The 21,284-nt window shown below is 41.8% G+C and overlaps 1 protein-coding gene across 1 annotated transcript in view; it reads right to left on the minus strand.

Moving 5' to 3' along the window:
• The window catches only part of MYH15 (myosin heavy chain 15), a 147,284-nt gene that overhangs the window by 26,402 nt on the left and 99,598 nt on the right, over positions 1-21,284 (minus strand). The window contains exons 31-35 of the mRNA XM_053220806.1: positions 19,765-20,114; positions 16,633-16,757; positions 13,629-13,744; positions 3,671-3,863; positions 3,265-3,468 (exon numbers count right to left, since the gene is read on the minus strand). Of these exons, the coding sequence (XP_053076781.1) occupies positions 3,265-3,468; positions 3,671-3,863; positions 13,629-13,744; positions 16,633-16,757; positions 19,765-20,114 (988 nt within the window). The remainder of the gene's footprint in view (positions 1-3,264; positions 3,469-3,670; positions 3,864-13,628; positions 13,745-16,632; positions 16,758-19,764; positions 20,115-21,284) is intronic.

Raw genomic sequence — 21,284 nt, forward strand, 5'->3', positions numbered from 1 at the left:
AAATAAGCCTCAACCCCCAGGCCTTAGGAAGCCCCCCACCCCATGGGAGGATTATTGCTGTTCTGTGGCTGGTACTGTCCTAATTCTTTCTTTCCTGGGTTGTGACACTAGAGGCTGAGGCTCCTTTTGCTGCTATTTGGTCCACGTTTGAAGCACAGCTTTTCTGAGGGTGTGAAACCTTAGCACAGAGAATGTATATAAAAAGCACAGGCTTCCTATTTTTGATTTCTCTTCATTGTCCTTTCACTTTTCTCTAGCTAGTGCCTTTCGCAGTGGCAGGATTGTACCTTAGAAATAGAAAGAAAGATATTCCAGCCTCACAGGTTCTGTCCTGCTTCTTCAATGGCATGAAGCATCTTCATCAAGGCTTCCATGCTCTGTCCTCACAGACAGCTAGGTTCTGTGCTCCCGCCCCTGCCCCAGGATTCTCTCTGGTAGTGGTCGTGGTGGTGGGGATAAGTGTACCTTACTGGAATGTTTTCTGGATCCTCACTGCACGTAACTCCATAGAAACTCTTTCTTTGTAAAGGAAAGTACAAATATAAAGGCCGACTTGTTTGTACATAGAGTCATTTAAAATCTGCTAAGGAGATAATGGCCAAAATCTTTTTAAGCTGAATGGCTCTTTATTTGGTTCTTTTTGGGAGGAAGGGGGTTAGGTGGTATTGTGCAAAAGAGCAATCCAGATTGTCACAGTTCAGGTTTGAAAAAGAACACATGTAATCAGCCAAGGATAAGTTTGGCCTTGTATGTTTATTCTAGGCTTAGAGGTCTGGGAATGCAGAAGGAACTAAGAAGGTTCCATAAAAGATTCATTATTCTATCAAAAGATTGACAGCAGTCTATTAATTGCAAGGTGTCCCCACATGATTAAGGTTGGGGAGAGGTTCTTGTGAGCAATGTAGTATCACCTAGATATGCTGGTCACAGGGTAGCTTCTGGACCACCAGCATCATCTGAGTATTTGTTTGATTCTTGGGTCCCACTGCAGAGATTCTGATTCAGTAGGTCTGAAATGAGAGCTGATAATTTGCACTTTTGTGTTAATTTCTGTTATACACCTAACTTTTTAAGAAATTACACTCTAGAGATCAGGTCTCCATGGCCTAATTTTCTTTTCATTTTTTTTTTTTTCTTCAAATTCATCTCCTCTTCTCTATGTTTTTGCTCTGGTTGATGTCCTCATCTCTCTCTCTAGGCTAATGGTTTTTCATCATATTGGGACTCACTGGTGCATTATCAGTTATAATATGCATGGCAAATGATTTATTACCAATAGCTATTAAGTACTACAGATAGATGATTACTTTTTAAAAATTCAATATCCTACTTTATAAGAATCCTGCTCATTGTATTTACATAAGCTTTCTTGAGAGAGAAAGAAAATGTTGAAGTGAGTTAGCTTGCCGGGAATTATGCAAAACATACAGCCTATTTGTTCCATATCACATGATATCTAAATAGGGTTGTGTCATGCACAATGTTTTGACGGACACAAAAGTCAAACTGTAAGCAAAAACTAATTGCAATGCTTCCCAGCTGGTACATCTCTGGCTGATCCTTCCTTTTTCTAGCATTTCTCGGTGGGGGCACAATTGGCATTCTGGGAAGGGCAATTCTTTGTGAAGTGGGATTATCCTGTACCTCACACAGATATTAGTATCTCTGAACCCTGCCCACTAAATGTCAGAGGCACTTTGCAGTCACTGTGGCAACCAAAATGACGTTTCTAAATACTCCACGGTATGGCAGTTCTGTCTATAGTTGTTTTAATCCACCATTCACAGCAATCACCAGAGTAAACGTCCTAAAATGAAAATCTGATCATTTCACTCTCAGCTACTCAAAATTCTTCAGTGGATCCCCATTCACTGCAAGAAGGAATTCAAACTGCATTAGCTTCAGACTCAAGGTTCCTGGGGACCTGGCTCTCCCTGCCTCTTAGCATCATTTCTCTGATCTCTCCTACCCCTACCCCACTATGCTCTGTGAGTACAGCAATTTCCCTCAGCAGCCCACATCTCCTCCTCCCCCATGCTTCTGTCCTCAGCTTTTCTCTCTACCTGACAGGTTGCTTATGTGTCCTTTATGGCTCTGATTGAGCACATTGTGTATCTAGCTATGCCTAGGACTGTCAGGGAAGGCTTTCTGTAGGGATGTGCTTGCTCTGACACTATACTCCAGCAGCGCATTGAGTTCCTTACTTGGCTCTTCACTTTTTTAGGACAATGGAGACATTCTGCACGTACACCTCATACAACTGCTCAGGTTATGGTGGGTGCCCTATAAATGTTGAACGATCCATTTAGTATACACGTTTATCCTAGACGCTGTGGTTTCCTCTGATTCTATGAGAATGGCAAACGATCTAAGAATCCTTGCTTCATGTCACTTATATAACCTTCCATGGGGAGCCAGAGTCCTGACAGCTCATATCTGTCAGCAGTCACTTAGAATTGTTAGAAATCTCCTGGCTCTGAGGCAGGAGAATTTTTTTTTTTTTAATCCTTGGAGAACATGTGACTTGGAGGGAACAGAAGAAACAGGCAAATGGTTCTGGTACACTAGGGAATGTTCAGCTCTCCCCAGCTTACTGGCTGTCAATGTCCTGAGAGTCCATTCTTTTGGACTTAGTGTTATGGATAATATTGTGTCCCCTCCAAAGGAGATAGGCTGAAGTCTCTAAATGTGATCTTATTTGGAAATAGGGTCTTTACAGAGGTAATCAAGTTGAAACAAGGTCATTCGGAGGTGTCCAAATCCAATATGACTGATGTCCTTATAAAAAAGGGAAATTGAGACACAAATACTAACAGAGAAAAGATGATGCTAAGACATATAGAGAGATTTCCACGTGAAGGCAGAGGATTGAAGTGATCATCTATAAGCAAACGAACACCAAAGATTGCCAAAAATCACCAAAAGCTAGAAAAACTCAAGGAAGGATCGACCTGTGAGATTCAGGGGGAGCATGGCCCAGCCAACAACTTGGTTTCCATCTAGTGTTGAATACTGTAAGAGAATAAATTTCTGATGTTTTAAGCCACCCAGTTTGTGGTCCCGAGTGATAGCAACCCTAGGAACTTAATACATTTGGGAATGAGTGAAGAGTGTGCCCACTGCTGCCAAAGGCTCTCTTTATGCCTCATATGCCACATCCATTGCCTGACATGGCAACTATTATGGTCCAAGGCTGAACAATGTGTGGAAACCATTGCCTTCATCCAGCTAATACAGCTCATAGGGAGAGTTTATGGGCCTCACCTGGATGTGGAAAAGATTGATTTTCTCTGTGGCCTGCAGGAGCTCTTCCTCCGCCAACTTGCGCCCACATTCCGTCTGTTCATACAAGGACCTCAGCTCCTCTAGCTCAGACTGGACAAGAGAGTTGTGCCTCTCAGCCACAGCCACCTGCTCCTTCAGCTCACTGTTCAGGCGTATGCTGTCATCTAGCTGCACCCGAAGGTCCTGTGAGAGAAAACACAGGCCTGGGGCACAGATTGCTGAGTTCAATGGGATATGCACCTGCATGCATGCTCTAAGCAAAGCTCACCAATTTAAGTGTGTTCCTGCTTTCTTGAAGGATTAGATTTGTTGTCCTTACTTTTATTTCTCAGCACAATCTGTCTCTTGGTTTGCTTATTCCCTGCCCTTATATTGCAATTTGTACCTGGATTTGAATCTGAAGCTGGCCCAGGGATTTGGTTGTCTCTGACACCTGTCGGTTGGCACAGCTAAGCTGGAGTTCCATCTCACTGAGGTTCCCTTCCACATTCTTCTTCAGCCGTGTCGCTTCAATTCTGCTCCTAGTTTCAGAATCCAGACTAGACTGCAGGGAGTCAATAGCGCATTGCTGATTCCTCCTAATTTTAGAATAACATTTAAGAGAAAAAAACATCATGCACCCAAATTAAGAAAGGTTACCTGCTGTGCACATAATAGTTTAGGAAACATAAACAATTAAAATTCAAGAAAAATTCTGGGTAATTAACAAAATGAGTCTAAGGGGTTGTCATTTTAAAAAACATAGAGGTTGAAGGGTTAGGTTAGTGAGCATCATAATAGATTAAGATTCCCAGGCCAGCTTTTCTCAAGAATCAAGGAAAGTATCAGAGAATCTTTGTGAGGCCCTTATGTCCAGTGGGACAGCCTTAGCCTTACCTAAGACCCCTTAAGGGAAGGCATAGAACAAACATCTAGATTTCCTGCAGTGGCTAAGAATGAAGGAAGGATGCTCTTCCAGACAGCTATAATATTTAAACTACTTTCAATGGTAAAACATATCTGAACAAGTCAAGAAAGAGCCACCCAGGACAAGCAATATTGCTCTAATGGCCTATTGTTGCTTAGCCCTTCTAGAATAGCATGGTTATCTTTCTGTAGGAGTTGGAGTACAGTCAAGGGTAGGCTGAGAAGACCAACTGCTGTGTGAGGATTGAGTTGCTTCAATATTCCTCATGACAACAAAAACCCTACACTGAAACTATACTTGCCAAGTGATAGAAGCTTAGACAATAGATGTGTGTTGAGGGAAACAATGAAAAAATCTAGGGAACCCATGGCAATCATTTCCCAGCCTTCCTGCAGTCAGTTGGAATTATGTGACTGAATGCTGACCACTGGATCATGGGCAGAAACATTTGTAGGCCTTGCCCATACAACATTTTTACTTGTATAATCCAGTACTCCCCTCTTCCTCATCTATGGCAAACTTGGTGGCCACTTTTGGAAGATTGTGGCACCACAAGATGGAAGGAAACTGGGCTCTTGAATGACTTTGAAGAATAGTGGCTCACTCTATAGCCTAACCTACACTGGACTCAGACACAAAACAAAGATGAACTTTGATAGTTTTAAAAAAAATGTTTTTTAATGTTTTTTAATTTATTTTTGAAGGAGAGAGAGAGAGACAGAGCATGAGCAGGGGGAAGAGCAGAGAGAGAGGGAGACAGAATTCGAAGCAGACTCTGTGCTGACAGCATAGAGCCTGATGCGGGGCTTGAACTCACAAACCATGAGATGATGACCTGAGCCGAAGTCAGATGCTCAACCGACTGAGCCACCCAGGTGCCCCGAACTGTGATAGTTTTGAGTCAAGATTTGGTGTTTGTGAGCCAGGATGGTTTAACTGCTATAACTAACACCCTCCACCCCCGGAATAAGCTCACCCTGTGAAATAGGATTTAGTGCTGAACAGGCAAAACAGACATGGGAAGAGCCTTCCTATTCTTCATCATAGAGCCCATTATCAGAAATAGCAAAAATGTACTCATCTTGGATCATAATTATGTTCTGCATTGAAATAGCATTGAATATGTGTCCTGAACTCTGAGGCCAATCAAGAAGGCATATAGCCCACATGGGATAGTTGTGTGGCTCAGGTTTCTAATTGGGTAACAGGTGGAGGGGCTGCTTTTCATGACCAGTTGTCTCCCCATTGGTAGGTGAAAATCTCACAAGTACTTATGGAAATGTATGGGAGAATGTAAAGCCCAGAGTTAGCACCTCTTCTGTGCTAACCTTATGTCCCTGGCCCCCACAAATTGGGATCAGCCTCTCATGACTAACCTTGGTTGTGGGCTTTTGTTCAGCTTCCAGGTCATAATCCTACAGGAATACCAGTACATAAAGTTAACCCAGACTGTTATAGCTGAATATGTACTTCCCCATTTATATATTGAAGCCCTAAACCCAAGTACCTCAAAATATGACTATCTTTAGAGACACAGCCTCTACAAGAGGTGATTAAGGTAAAATGAGGCTTTTGGGTGAGGCCTAATTTAATCTGATTAAGACAAAATTTGGACACACACAAACACATCAGAGATTCACAAAAGAAAGATCATGTGAGGACATGACAGGAGGGCGGCCATCTGCAAGCCAAGGAGAAGCCTCAGGAGAAACCAAACTTGCCAACACGTTATTTTGGACTTCCAACTTCCATTAATAGTGAAAAAATAAATTTATGTTGTTTAAGCCACCCAGTCTGCATTTCATCATGGCAGCCCAAGCAGACTTATATAGTGACTCATACTATCAACATCACTAAAAGCTTTAAGACACTTTTTTGTTTTATATTGGGGAAACTCACTTTTGCCACAGCTGACTCTCCTTATACAGGAACACTAAAGCATCCCTAGCTTGGTATCAAAATCCTTTATACAGACATACATTCTACTTAAGCAGACAATGTTTCAAACTGTACTTTTACACAGTTGTTTATGAATCTTCATGAGTGCCTGCAGACAGTAGAAAGTGCTATGGTTTGAGAGGCTTGGATATGATGCAGGCCTAAAGAATGGCCTATAGACAATCAACACATTTCATGCATAGTCAATAAATCTTTACAATGAAAACTCTTCCAAGTACATTTAAAAAAAAAATGAAGCACTCAGGACCAGAACATATAGTAAGAAGTTCTTTCATTCCTCCCGCCCCCATCCTGACATGAAATGCAGTTTGAAAAAGAAAACCAGATACAAAAAAAAAAAAAAAAAAAAAAGAAAGAGAGAAGTCAGTAAAAAAACTTACAACTTAAGGGAAACCATTGACAAAACAAAAAGGCAACCTACTGAATGGGAAAAGATATTTGCAAATAATATATCCAGTAAGTGATTAATATCCAAAATATATAAAGAACATATACAACTCAACACAAAAAATAATAGTAATGCTAATAATATGATTAAAAATGGGCAGAGGACCTGAATAGACTTCTTGCCAAAAAAGACAGAAATCTATTCAGGTCCTCTGCCCATTTGGGGCCCAGATGGACAACAAACACATGAAAAGATGCTCAATATCACTCATCATCAGGGAGATGCAAATCAAAACCACAATGAGATGTCACCTCACACCTGTCAGAATGGCTAAAATCAAAAACAAAAAATAATGAGCATTGGTGAGAATGTGGAGAAAAAGGAACCCTCAGGCACTGTTGGTGGGAATGCAAATTTGTGCAGTCCCTATGAGAAACAGTATGGATGTTCCTTAAAAAATCAAAAATAGAATTACCATATGATCTAGTAATTATACTACTGGATATTTACTCAACAAAAACAAAAACACGAATTCAAAAAGATACGTGCACCCCTATATTTACTGTAGCATTATTTACAATAGCCACGTCATGGAAGCAACCTCAGTGTCCATCGATAGATGAATAAAGAAGATGTGATATAGACTTCCAGAGGAGATGGCAGAATAGGAGGACCCTAAGCCCATCTCATCCCCTGGATACAATTAGATAATACCTATATCAGTGTAAATAAACCAGAAAATATCACAGAGACTGGCAGAGCCAACTCTCCACAGCTAAAATTAGAGAAGAGACAACAATGAAGGTAGTAAGAAGGGTGGAGACAGAGACATGGTCAAGAGCTAAATGGACCAATGGGATCGTCCATAGGAATGAGACACATAGAGTTGAGGGAAACAGCTCTTCACAGCAAGCACCCCAGGCACTAGGAACCCATACAGGGAAGGGAAACCCTATAACCTCTGGCTATGAAAATAAGAAGGGCCTGGCCTCACAAGTTCCTACAATCAGGCTTAATACCTGGAACTTTAAAAGTCAACGAGATGGCCTCTGAGAGAGCAATAGGAAACTGAACCCCATCCTTAAAGAGATAGCATGACAAACAGTCTCTCAGAGATACAACATAGAGGTAGCATTTTGAAAAATTCCTAGGATATATGGGAAGATTTATTTACTAATCTTCATAAGGCCACTACTTTCAAGAGTAGGAGATGTAACTGACTTTCTTAACACATAGAAACAAATACAGAGAGTTAGACAAAATTAGGAAAAAGAAAAATGTGTCCCAAATGAAAGAGCAGGATAAAAATCACAGCAAAAGAGCTAAATGAAACCAAGGTAACAAATGCCTGAAAGAGAATTTAAAGCAATGGTCATAAAGATACTCACTGGACTTGAGAAAAGAATGTAGGAGCTCAGTGAGGCCCTCAACAAAAATATAGAAAACATACAAAAGAACCAGAGATGAAGAACTCATAACTGAAATTTAAAATACACTAGATGAAAGCATAGAGGAAGCAGAAGAACATATCATCAACCTGGAAGACAGAGTAATGCAAAGCAATCAAGATGAATAGGAGAGAAAAAATAATAAAAACTGAAATTAGACTTAGGGAACCCAATGATACCATCAAACATAATAAGATTTGCATTGTAGGGACTCCAGAAGGAGAAGAGAGATAAAATGGGGCATAAAGATTATTTGAAGAAATAATAGCAGAAAATTTCCTAAATCTGGGGAAGGAAACAGAAAACAGATCCAGGAGGCAATGGGAGTCCCCAGAAGAATCAACCCAAGGAGGTCCACACCAAAACTCATTGTAATTTAAATGGTAAGAAGAAATTATAAACCATTTTAAAAGCAGAAAGAGAAAAGAAAACAGTTATATACAAGGGAAACCCCATAAGGCTATAAGCTACTTTTTTAGCAGAAACTTTGTAGGCCAGAAGGGAGTGGCATAATACATTCAGTGTGCTGAAAGAAAAAACCTGTAACCAAGAATATTCGATCCAGCAAGGATATCATTCATAAGAGAAGGAAACTTAAAAAGTTCCCAAACAAAAGTTACAGGAATTCAGGACAACTAAACCAGCCCTACAAGAAATGTTAGAGACTTTTTTTAAAAGTTTATTTATTTGAGAAAGAGAGCCCAAGCAGGGAAGGGGCAGAGAGAGAGAGAGAGAGAGAGAGAGAGAAACAGAATCCCAAGCAGGGGGAGCCTGACACAGGGTTCAAACTCACGAACAGTGAGATCATGATCTGAGCCAAGATCAAGAGTCAGAACCTCACCCAACTGAGCCATCCAGTTGCCCCAGAAATATCAGAGACTTTATGAGTAGAAAGACTTTAAGTAGGAAGAGTAAGAAAAGTAGGAAGCAGAAAAGCAGTAAAATTAAGTATATTTATAAAAATCAGTTAAAGGACTCACAAAATAAAAGGATGTAAATTATGACACCATATACCTAAAATATGGAGGGGAGAAGAGTAAAGAATGGGTTCAAACTTATGGGACTGCTAAATGCATGCTATATATAAACCTGATGGTAATCACAAATCAAAAACAAGTAATAGATATGCAGAGAGAGAGAGAGAGAGAGAGAGAAAGGAATCCAGGTATATCACTAAAGAAAGCCCGCAAAACATGAGAGAAAAGAGCAAGAGAAGAAATGAACAGAAGAACTACAAAAACACCATAAAACAAGTAACAAAATGGCAATAAGTATATACCTATCAATAATTACTTTGAATATAAATGGTCTAAATGCTCCAAACAAAAGACATAGGGTGACCAAATGGATGAAAAAGCAAGACCCACCTATTTGCTGCCTGCTGGAGACTCATTTCAGACTGAAAGACTGAAAGATAACATCCCTATGTTTATTGAGGCATTATTTACAATAGCCCAATTATGGAAGCAGCCCAAGTGTTCATCAATAGAGAAATGGATAAAGAAGATGTAGTATATACGTGACACATTTTATGTATTTATATATGAATATTACTCAGCCATAAAAAAGAGTGGAATTTTGGATGGATCTAGCAGGTATACTGCTAAATGAAATAAGTCAGAGAAAGATAAATACCACATGATTTCATTCAGATGTGGAATTTAAGAAACAAAATACACCAGCAAAGAAAAAAAGAGACAAACCAAAAACCAGACACTTAACCATAGAAGACAAACTGATAGTTACCAGACAGGAGGTGGGTAGGGGAACGGGTGAACTAGGTGAAGGGAATTAAGAGTACACTTATCATAGTGAGCCCTGAGTTGTGTATAGAATTATTGAATCACTATATTGTACACCTGAGATGAAGATAACACTGTATGTTACACTTTTTTTCAAATTTAGAATTAAAAAAAAAACAACATTAAAACTTGCAAAAGTTATAATGACTTTAAATGGACAGTCAATTCATTAGGTCACTTTTTTTCTCCTGCAATATTGTTTATCTGTATCAGAGAAATGTGAGATTTTCCTTAATTCTAATACATATAATTTCGATTTAAAATGATTAGCAAGGTATTTTCCTAACCAAATACCATGCCTGAGTGTGAAATCCTATTTCTTGAAGACATGCTAAAATATTTTACTTAGAAATGAGAAGAGACTTAAACACATTCTTCTGGCAGAGACTCAGACAATAACTGAAATTAAGTTTGATGGTGCTTATAAATTAAGACCATGTGTGAAATTTGACATCACTGAGTTTTGAGGAACAGGCCAAATGGAAGGAAAACATGATGGAACATTAAAAATAATGTGTAGACCCCTAAGGCTATAGAGGCCAGGGTTGGGCAAACTAGAAGTTACAGGCCAAATCCAGCCATGACCACTTGATTTCCTATTGTGTACAACTGCTTTCAAGCTACACTGCAAAGTTGAGTAGAGATAGAGACCCTATGGCCTACCTGCAAAGCCAAAAATATTTGCCATTGATGCTGCTCCAATGCTATCCCATATTGGCATATTAAATATCTTAAGCTCAAGGAGTTTGAGAAAACAATCGAAGCAGGAAGATCAGTCTAAATTCTGCCCTTTTTCCCTGAATGCAGGAGATAAACCTCCCTCGTGAAAGATACCCTCCCCTGTACAGAAGGAAGGGAGACATCCTTGTTACCAAACAGTGAATTTAGGGCCAAGAAGGCTGTCTAAACAAACCTTGTTAATTCTTCAGCATTTAAACTACCACAAGCCCAAATCCCTGTGCCTTATCAATTCTTCACAAGTTTATTGTTTGTCTAAAAGGTATAAAACTTCCTGCTCTGGTTGTGTCCCCCCAGTCTTCATTCTTTTGTGAAAGCTCCCATGGAGATTAAAAATTCAATAAAACATGTAGACTTTTCTCCTTTTAAACTGTCTTAAGTCAGTTTAATTCTTAGGATCAGTCACAGACCCAAAGAGGGTAAGGAGAATTTTTTTCTTGCCTACACTATCTCATCCTCTACAGAAAATTTGTTTAACCCTTCCAGAGGCGATCAAACCAAAGCAAGCTTTGGACTGCAGGGCTTTCAGTCCCTCCTTCCCAAGACCGTCAGCCGCACCTCTCTGGCTGTGCCTGAGAGAACACAGGTTGGGTCCATCCTGGCCCTCGGCCAGTGACAAGACACTCCCATACTTCAGCATTTCCCTGAACACCCTGAGTTGGAGGAGGTGGCCTCTGTGAACACCTGTGGACATCTGTGGCCTCTGAAAATTCAGGACCCACTTGACCGACTTGTTTTCAACCCAGTTCTGAGTCTTGTGGTCAAACTGGATGCAGGTGACAGGTAGGGCCACCAGTTGGCCTTCATGCTAACTGCCATTATGCCTCCTTTTCTGTATCCAGGATGGAGAGGGCCAAAGCCAGCCACCACACCTCCTCCTCTCCTTCCATTAGTGACTGCATTATCACCTCCCTACCTCTACCTATGTCAATTAGAACACTGTAGGAAAAAAAAATGGTTTTGAAAGAAAGAAAGCCCCATCAATCCATAAAAGTTTAGGAAGCCCCGACAAGAATAGCAGGCCCAGTGTCTGGCCAACATGAAGTGCTCAAATATGTATTTAACAAGCAAAACATATGACACATAGCCCAGCTGCTCATACTTTCACCACCAACAGGCCTGGGGCTCACTGAGGATAAATACGTCCTTCTAGGATGATGGCTGGAGCTCGGTGGAGGGGGAGTTGAATGAATCACCCCTCTGCAGAACCCTCAGGGCTCTTATCTTTGCCTCTGAGTCTCTTTGGCTTCTCTGGTCCCTTCCTCACACGCTTCCTTCAGTCTCCGTGGCCTTTCCCAAGGTTTATGTGGACGCAGGACTTAGAACCTCATCTTGCCTTCAGGCCATATTTTCCTCGAGTTCTAGAATTTACCTGGCTTATCTTGATTGCCAGAATCCTCTGCTCTCCTAGTGCTTCTCCCTGCCATTCTGTGCAGACTCCTCAGGGCCCCTTCCTCTCCCAGCCCCTGAGGCCAGACCAAATAATCAGATTAAACAGAGGCTTCTGATACATTCTGCACTGGCACAGAAACGTTCTGCAAGGGCACTTGTGATATTTTGTAAGATATGCTCATCTCTCCTTTCCGGATGTACCTATTATAGCTATTATGGATCATTAACTAAAACTCCTGACTAGCTCGCCCCACCCTCTAGCCCGCCTCTTCTTTTTTCAGCCCCTCCACAGCCCCAGCCTAGAGTTCAGCTCTTTCTTCTCCCAGCCCTGGCTGTTTGGATCTCCAGCTTCCTTTGCACTAAGATTATTATAATTGGTGAACTGCTCTAAGACATTCAGATGTACCTGACGAGAGGCAGACTCTCTGAGGATTCATTTTTCCCTAAGCCAGGTCTATTAATAGATGCAGGGTTGACATTACCTAAAATGAGCTTTTTTCTTTTAACTGCACAAAGAAACGTTCATTTTTGTTCCTCATGGAAGGAAGTAGGGCAAATATCAAGGACTGATGTTTTGCCCTTTATCAAAAAAAATTCTTTTAGACACTGAGTCAGGGCCTCTTAAGTAGACCGAAATTCATCCTCACAGTCAGTCCTAGAGAGGCAAGTGTCCATGAGTGAGAGCGAGCAAGGATAACTCAAAGCACACAGAGGGCCAAATTTGGCTTGATGTCCTCATTAAAAAAAAAATGACCCCCATGGGAGTTTTGTCTGAATTGGGGCTATGGGAAAGAAGCCAGTTCAACTGACTATATTAACATTTTTTAAAAATTGTTTTAACAAACATGTTGAAAGCAAGTTGCCCATGGAAACTCAGACTCCAGTGATTTTCCTTGCTGACATATGGCACTGACTTAATGGAACAGATCAGATAAATGATATAATCACAGTGAATTCCATGTGTTTATAATTGTGCCTTTGATCTATACAGTGTGAAGTGCTTTGCCAACATCAGCTCACTGATCTTCCTCACCACCTTCTGTGACATGTATGGCGCTGCTTTTATCCCCTCACTTCACTGAGACGCTAAGAAGTGGAACGTCTAAAGTCATCAGCTTGTTATGATGAGGCTAAGAAAAGATCCTGCAACCCATGAGTCCTGTCTAATTCAGTTTCCTGACCATTAAGACTCAGCCTCTTCAACAGGGATTCAATAAGCAGCTTAGCTCCTGGCTCCCGCCCCTCTCCAAACAAATGGCTACAGGTGCAGGCAGGGGGTGTGTGAAAATTTCACTCTGATCTGGCATTAATTTCAATGTACGGCATCACATTTAGTTCCTTTCTTCCATTCTTCAGCATTATCAGTCAGCTTCTTGGATGCCCAAGAGACTTGTTATGGGGAGACCGGGTAGTGCCCACAGCCCTTGTACATATAATTATGATTTTTTGGTGTGTTCTCTTGAGTCTCTATGAGAACAGAAGCTGCTCAATCATAAGAAAATCCTAAAAACAGACAGTAATTGTATAGAGGTGTTCCTTTAGATTAATAGTGGTGAGCTTACTAGAAAGATCTGGCATAGGGTTAGACTGGCTAAGTTTCTTTGGTAATGTTCCAGCAGAGGCCATAAAGGCAGCCAAACACAGCACGTTCTGTTCAGTCAAGAATTCTGGAATATGCAAATGTGGCTCATCAAAATAATCTCAGATACCTAAAATTTTCTATTTCTTCATCTTTCTCTGAAAGCTTTCTTTCAAGTTCTGCTTTAGCTTCCAAGAGTTCAAGCTGGAAGCGAAGAATCTTGCTTTCGTTACGTTCCAGAGCTCCCTGAAACACATAAATTAAAAGTACTAAGTTAAGTCTACTTTATGGATACAGAATTTTTTTTCCTCAAAATGTGTGTCACTATTGCAGCTCTCTTTGGAGTTGTTGGGAGGCCTCTAAGTTCAAATCAGTTCCCTGAAGATTGGAACAGGATGAGAGACAAGTGACTGCTTTTGTTTGTCACATCACTTACAGCTTTGACATTCTTAGGGCTCTTGGCTGTAGTTCAAGAACTAGAATTCTAAAGCATTTTTTTTTTTTAAATAGAAAGATTCAATCTTGTCTGTGACTATATTTAAACTTTTTAATTCATTACTCTGGACTTTTCTTAATATAGTTGATCCTCAGGATGAATCAATAAAAGGATCAAAGCTAGAACAAGGAAAGTGATAACTCCTATCTGCAATCTTTTATTCAATTCTGGACATCACGGAGGAACAGAGAAAAAGGTGAAAGCAGCCAGAGAACAGGAAACAGGATAGTGTCCAAATAGTGTCAAAGGAAGAACAATAAAGGAATTTAGGATGTGCCTGACACAAAACACTCAGTGTGAGCCGTCACCACCATGATTATTAATACTACTTCAAATGGATTGCTTTGACAGCTGGGGAAATCTCCTGCCCCTTTGAGTATTTAAATATAGGCAAGGCAATTACCGCCAGGGATGGTATAAAGGTGATTCAAGTTTAAAAGTGGAACTTTGATCAAATCGTTAAAGTCTATTCCAAAGATACAATTTACATTGCAGTAGAAACAAACAAAATATTTGGAGGATACTGAGGAAGATGTTTATTAGGGACACAGGTGTGACAACAATCCATTGGTCAGTTAACAATTGGCAGGTAGTCCTGAGGGCCAGAGTAATTTTTATGGCCTCTTCTGAGGCATGCTTACTACATGTAACCAAGAGGAGAAAATAAAACTGAGTAGCAGTTTCAAGATAAAAAGAAGAAAGATGTTAGGAATTTTAATATGCCTTAAGGCCTTGCTGCTGTTCCCTCAACACTACCTTCAATATCAGAGACAATAAATCAAAAACCAATGCTTGGATAGCAATTTCCTGCAAGGAAATGCTGCCCTTCCTTCAGGGGAAACTGTCACCTCTCAACCTCTAGAATCCACAGAGAAAGTGAATCTTTGGAGAAGGTGACCTGGGATAATTTGAGTTTTGTGGCTTCAGAAATAATCTGATAAAGATTCTCATAAAGGCTCACCCAGGAAAACAAATAACCCAATTTTACAAATACACGTCCAAGTTGATGAAGTATTTATGGATGCTGCCGAAGATGCAAACTTGAGAAAATGCAAATAGAATATAATGCCATCTAGTGGCAGTCAGTGGTATGAGCGCCACGGCCTTCTCACCTAGGACGTGCTAGTCAATTCAATAGACGGGAAAGTCTGTATGTTATACGAGACTAAAACTGTCCCTGCCCAATCATACCTCTCACAGACCTGTCATAGTGCTTGAAAGTTTGGCTATAAAAATTACTTCTTTAGGTTAAGGTGGTGGCTTTAGGAAATCCCTGCCTAGGATGGCCAGTAGACCAAAGGGAGCAAGTAAATGAAACATTTCACCAACTTTTTCACCAACCAGCCTTGTTAGGTGACATGACACCACACTAGCAAATAAAAGGATTCTGTATGAAATGTAGAAGACCTGAGGGAAACAGTTCTTCACAAAATGGCAACAGCTGCGTCAAAAGCCATCCACTTGACAACTCTGTATGTGGGGTATATATATGGACATGTCTTCTGTCTGGCTGGTTTCTTACAGAAATGTAGTGATAAGATAAATTTAACAGAGACTGCTTGGCATGGAGCAGTCCTTTGGGGTCTAATTTCCCATTATCATACCTTCCAAAAGGCTCTGTTTAAAACTGACTGCTTTGCCTTTTAAAGTCATTTTCTCAGTTGGAGGGTGAGTGGTGGGGGCTGTGTTTTAAGTACTGGGTGCTTAGTGTAAGGGAGGGTCAAGAAGATGAAATTCAGCTATGAGAAAAAAGGCTTTTCAGGGCGTGTTAACTGTTCAGTGACCACGACAGATGACTCTTTTTATAGGTCACTCTCTTTGGCATAAAGTCTTCTCAGTGGTCCTTTCACTCACTAGCACACCCCGAGGGATAAAGGCAGAGGCTGCTCTTGAACTTATAATCCAGAACACTCAAAACACTCCTGTCACACAATCTGTACAAAGACGAGCTTTCCGGGCAAATGTTTGAGAACATCACTTTGAATCCCATTTTTAAAACTAAAGTTTTTTAGGGGGGAAAAAAAAGGGTTTTAGCTGACTCTTTTTAAAGAGAGGAGGAGGTGTGAGGATATTTATTCATTGTTGAATGAATAAATAGATTCAACAGATATTTGTTGAACCTCTAGTACACACCAAGCCAATGTTCCAGGCCAGTGCTTCTCAAATATTAGTGGAAATATGAACACTACAGGATCTTGTTAAAATGCAGATTCTGATTCAACAGATGTGGGGAGAAGGCTGGGAGTCTGAATTTCTAACAAGCTCCAGGGCAATACAGCTCCAAGCAGCTGATCCTTGGGCCACATTTTGAACAGTAAAGGTCCAGGCACTGAGGATAAATTGATGAATGAGAGAGACATGGTTGCTCTTTTCGTTGCAATTGGTAGATTTGTATCCACTGCTGCTTATCCTGCCCTCTGAGCCTCTATGCCTTCATTTGTGAAATGGGGACACTAGTTTGCTAGGGTGATTGCATAAAATAAGGCCTATTGAGCACTGGGCATAGTCCCTAGCAGGTAGTAGTTAACACTCGAAGAAGAAGTGTCATTTTGTTGTTGCTGCTGCTATTATTACTAGAAAGCAGGTCTCCTGTTTTGTCACATTGACACAAACCGCCTTTGCTCCCTGGACGTAATACCTCTGCTTCTTCCAGTGCCACCTGGACTTCAGTCTTCTCTTGTTCAATCTGTTTCTTGACCTTCTCCATTTCACTTAAGTTTTTCTTTCCTTCCCTCACCTGATTTGTCAGATTAGAAATCTCTTCTGGAGAGGAAAGAAAGGCAAAGTTAGTGAATGGAACCTGTCTCAGACCCATAATATCAAGTACAGCAGACCGTTTCCCTGGGACCGTAGTCATGCCATCCTTGGAAGCTTGACGGCAAGGCCACTACTGGCACAGATGGGACCCTTGTTCGAATTAGAAAAAGTCACTCTTTATTCAGTACATTCTTTTGCCACCTGCCAGAAAGTTGCCCACTACAACTAGAGAGGATGGTGCTTCTCAGAGTATTGCACCATGAACAACCTGTACAACTTCACATGGTGGTCCTTTTGTCAAAGCCACGTCAGATTCTGCCTAGTGGTGCTCTAAGACACAGACCTGAATCTTTACACACCCAGTGTAAGTGCTCAGCGCCTGACATCAGTGGCTGCCATTTTGTCCGCTGCCACTCAATACCAGGATGGGAACTTAAAGCATAAGCTGGGTCATTGCCTGCCAGAAGCCAACACAGGAGCCCGGATAGACCCAAGAATCCAAAGGAGTTCAAGCACTTGAAGGTTTGTGTCTAGTCTCTCATGAACACAAGTCTTTTGACAGAATAAAGAGGCATCTAGGAGTGACAAAACCTCTCCCACTCAATATTGTTATTGTCATTTCTGCGTCTTCATAAAGGAAGCCTTTAGTAACTAAGAGGTGTGGAGTAGGGCCAAGTAGTTCTGGGAATTACCCACAGTCCAGAGATGGTGAGAGGAGCTCAAGAGCATGCCTGCTGCTCTGGTTTTGAGATCCCTGGCTGTGATGTGATGTGATGTGATGTGATGTGATGTGATGTGATGTGATGTCATGTGATGTGATGTGATGTGATGTGATGTGACAAGAGTTTTGAAAAGTCACAAAACCAAGGGGCACATGGACCTCAGCTTAGGTCATGATCTCACAGTTCGTGGGTTTGTGCCCCATTTCGGGCTCTGTGCTGACAGCTCCGAGCCTGGAGCCTGCTTCAGATTCTGTGTCTCCCTCTCTCTCTCTGCCCCTTCCCTGCTCTTGCTCTCTCTCTCTGAAAAAATAAATAAACATTACAAAAATTTTTTTTAAAGTTACAAAACCAAACCCTTTAGATGGCAATTCTTACATAATAAATCCTTCTCTTATAAGCCCTCTCCAGAAGAGAGGTTCCCAAAAGAAAACTCAAGGGCAGTGGCTCTCCACTCTGATCATACCTCAGAATCACTTGGAGAGCTTTTGAAAAAGACTTCTGCCCAAGCCCCACCCCAGACCAAGTGTGGTCCCCAGACCAGCAGCACTTGCCTCACTGGCAATTTGTTAGAAATGCAAATTCTCAGACCCCACCCTAGATCCAGTGAATCAGAAACTCTGTGGGGAGGGCCCAGCCAACCATTCTAACAAGCCCTCCAGGTGGTTTGGATGCTGCTAAAGATTCCTAACCACTGTTCCAGCACCTCCCACATGTCCAGTCAGTGACCTCATCATGGACTATGTGGGCCAACAGGAAGGCAGGATTCATTTATGTCTCCAATAGTAATGAACTTGCTCCCAGGGCATCTCAGGGTTTTAACGCACATCACTGATGGTGCTGGTGTAAGTTGGCCGCCTCTTTGAAGGGCTGCTTGGCAGTATCTCAAAATTGAGAAGTTCATTCCTTTAACCCAGCAGCTTTGTTTCTAGGAATCCACCCCTACTGAATTATTATTACACGTCCACAAATATATGTGCAGCATGTACAGTATAGTATTACTTATAATTGTGAAACATCATATCTAAGCTGAATAAGGTCTCGTTAAAAAAACATTAACCATCCTTATTATAAAACACTACCTAGCTATCAACAATCACGTGGCAGGTCTCCTTGCACAGACGTGCAAAGAGAATAACAAGGCATGTGGAAGGTGGCACAGCTGGTCGTTAAGTGTGTATATGCTGGAGTCAAGCTGGCTGGGCTCCAATCTCAGATCTGCTTTTGATCAACTGTGAATTTGGACAATTTTTTAATCTTACACGATTTAACATAATCTGCATTTTACAGACAAAGAAACTAACACATGGGACTGTTTTGAGAATTAAATAACGAATGGTTACATACACCACAGAGCCCGGCACATAGCATAGCCTATGGAAATATTTGTTAAATTAGAAAATATACTGACAAATGTAAAAAAGAAAAGAAAAGAAAAGAAAAGAAAAGAAGAAAAGAAAAGAAAAGAAAAGAAAAGAAAAGAAACAGTGTGAAATACTGTATAATTTGAATAATACACACATGAATATATGCATGGAAAATCTTGGTAAGACTATGGGTGATAAAGAAATTCTTAAAAGTGGCTTTCTTGACAGAGGGAACCTAGGGCTAAGGTCAGAAAGTAGTCCTTTTTCAGGGCACCTGCGTGGCTCAGTCAGTTAAGTCTCTGACTTAGGCTCAGGTCATGATCCCGCAGTTTGTGGGTTCGAGCCCCACATCGGGCCCTGTGCTGACAGCTCAGAGCCTGGAGCCTGCTTCGGATTCTGTGTCTTCCTCACTCTCTGCCCCTCCCCCACTCACACTCTGTCCCTGTCTCCCAAAAATAAATAAACATTTTTAAAAAATAAAAGAAAGTAGTCTTATTTTTAGAACTTAATAAAACTAATAACTGTAATTTTAAAAAGGTTTCCAAAAAGAGTATTAAAAGTAGAAAAGTGAAGGGGTGCCTGGGTAGCTCAGTTGGTTTAGCAACCGACTTTGGCTCAGGTCATGATCTTACAGTTTGTGAGTTCGAGCCCCGCGTCAGACTCTGTGCTGACAGCTCAGAGCCTGGAGCCTGTTTCGGATTCTGTGTCTCCCTCTCTTTCTGCCCCTCTCCCACTCATGCTGTGTCTCTCTCTGTCTCAGAAATAAATAAACATAAAAAAATTTTTAAAAAAAACAGTAAAGTGAAAACCTGAGCGGGACCACGACAATGCCAAGGCTTCTGACCATGAAGGACAGCCCTGCCCTGGAAGCCAGGGCACCCCCACACGATGTTGTCCTGCTCTGGCTCCAAGCCCAGCTCAGAGTACCTTGGAGATTCTTGTTCACCCTCTGAAGCGTCTCCTGGCTCACAGTGCTCTCCTCGCAGGCGTGCCTGAGCTTAAGGAGCTCCATGCTAAGGGCACGGGCCTCCTCCTGAGAGGCCTCCAGTACGGCCTGTGACTCCTCCTGCTTCTGCCTCCAGTCATCAAAGCACTTGTCAAAGTGCTGCTGCTTCCGGTCCAGTACCGCTGCTGAGGAACGGGCCTTCCCAAGGTCCCACAGGGTGTCCCCGAGCTCGAGCTGCAGTCTGTGCCTGGCCCTCTCCAGGGAGGCATTTCTGGCATTTGCTACCCCCATGGCTTCAGCCGCCTCCTGCAATCTAATTGCCAACTTCTTCCTGCAAAGGGGAGACCCAAACAAATGGCAGGTGAGCTTCAGCCCTCAGAGAGCTCACCCGGTTTGTCCTGGATTAAAACAGTGCTTCGGTACAAAATAGGGTGGCCCTTGAGGTTGGCTTAATGGTACCAAGCAAAAGCAGCTCACGCCGGAAAATGACTTCCTTGTGCCTATAGAGCCCAGATGTCGGCTGGCCACCATCCTCTGGCTCCTGTGTACATGTGTGCTTTATTTTCCCCTACGCTTTGTCACCCTGGTCTTGGAACTCAGGATCTCTGAATCCTGGAAGTATTTCCTTACCCTAAACCTCCTATAAGCAATACAGACTTTATTGATGACTTAAGAAATGGGAGAAAGAAGAAGATCGTACTGAACACCCCACCAACAGTAAGCAGTTGTTGAAAGTTTGTAGGCACATTGGGACACCTGGGTGACTCAGTCGGTTAAGCATCCGACTCTTGATTTCAGCTCAGGTCATGAGCTCACAGTTTGTGAGTTCGAGCCCGGAGTCGGGCTCTGCGCTGTTGATACGGAGTTTGCTTGGGATTTTCTCTCTCTCTCTCTCTGCCCCTCCCCTGCTCTCTCTCTCTCTTTTTCAGATAAATAAATAAACATTAAAAAAAAAGTTCTTAGGCGCATCTAATCTTTAAAGATCTCCTTGCTACATTGCTCCCAAGGAACATTCTTTGGTTCTCTCCTGCTCATTCTCTCTCCCTCTTATCACATGGCTCTTAAACAGGCCAAAGTTCTGTCTTTTCTCTGAATTTTTTCTCCACCCCAGATTATCTGCTCAAATTTATATACTCAAATCCATGCCATTGTTATGCTCCTTAACAGGTCCCACTGCTCTCAGGAGGGACTCTAGCCCCCACTATTGTCCCTCCAGCATCCCCTGAGATGGAGCGGCTTATTAAAGTGCTTCCTCCACCACCCCCACAATGCAGTGCTCTGAGACTTTCTAATGGATGAAATGTGTTTTCTTGCTCACATCTCCCGCAGGGACACTGGCAGCCCCATTCTTACCCATTCATTACACTTCTTAGATGAGAGGTACTGTGCATACCAAAGCTCTTTCTGATCTACTATTATTAAACAGAAAAAGACCCTCCGGAATGAACATGTGCCACACAACTAGCCCATCAGAGCAATGTGATCATACAGCCCCTTTGGG

The sequence above is a fragment of the Acinonyx jubatus genome, chromosome C2 (assembly GCF_027475565.1).
Source record: "Acinonyx jubatus isolate Ajub_Pintada_27869175 chromosome C2, VMU_Ajub_asm_v1.0, whole genome shotgun sequence".
Classification (NCBI taxonomy): Eukaryota; Metazoa; Chordata; class Mammalia; order Carnivora; family Felidae; genus Acinonyx; species Acinonyx jubatus.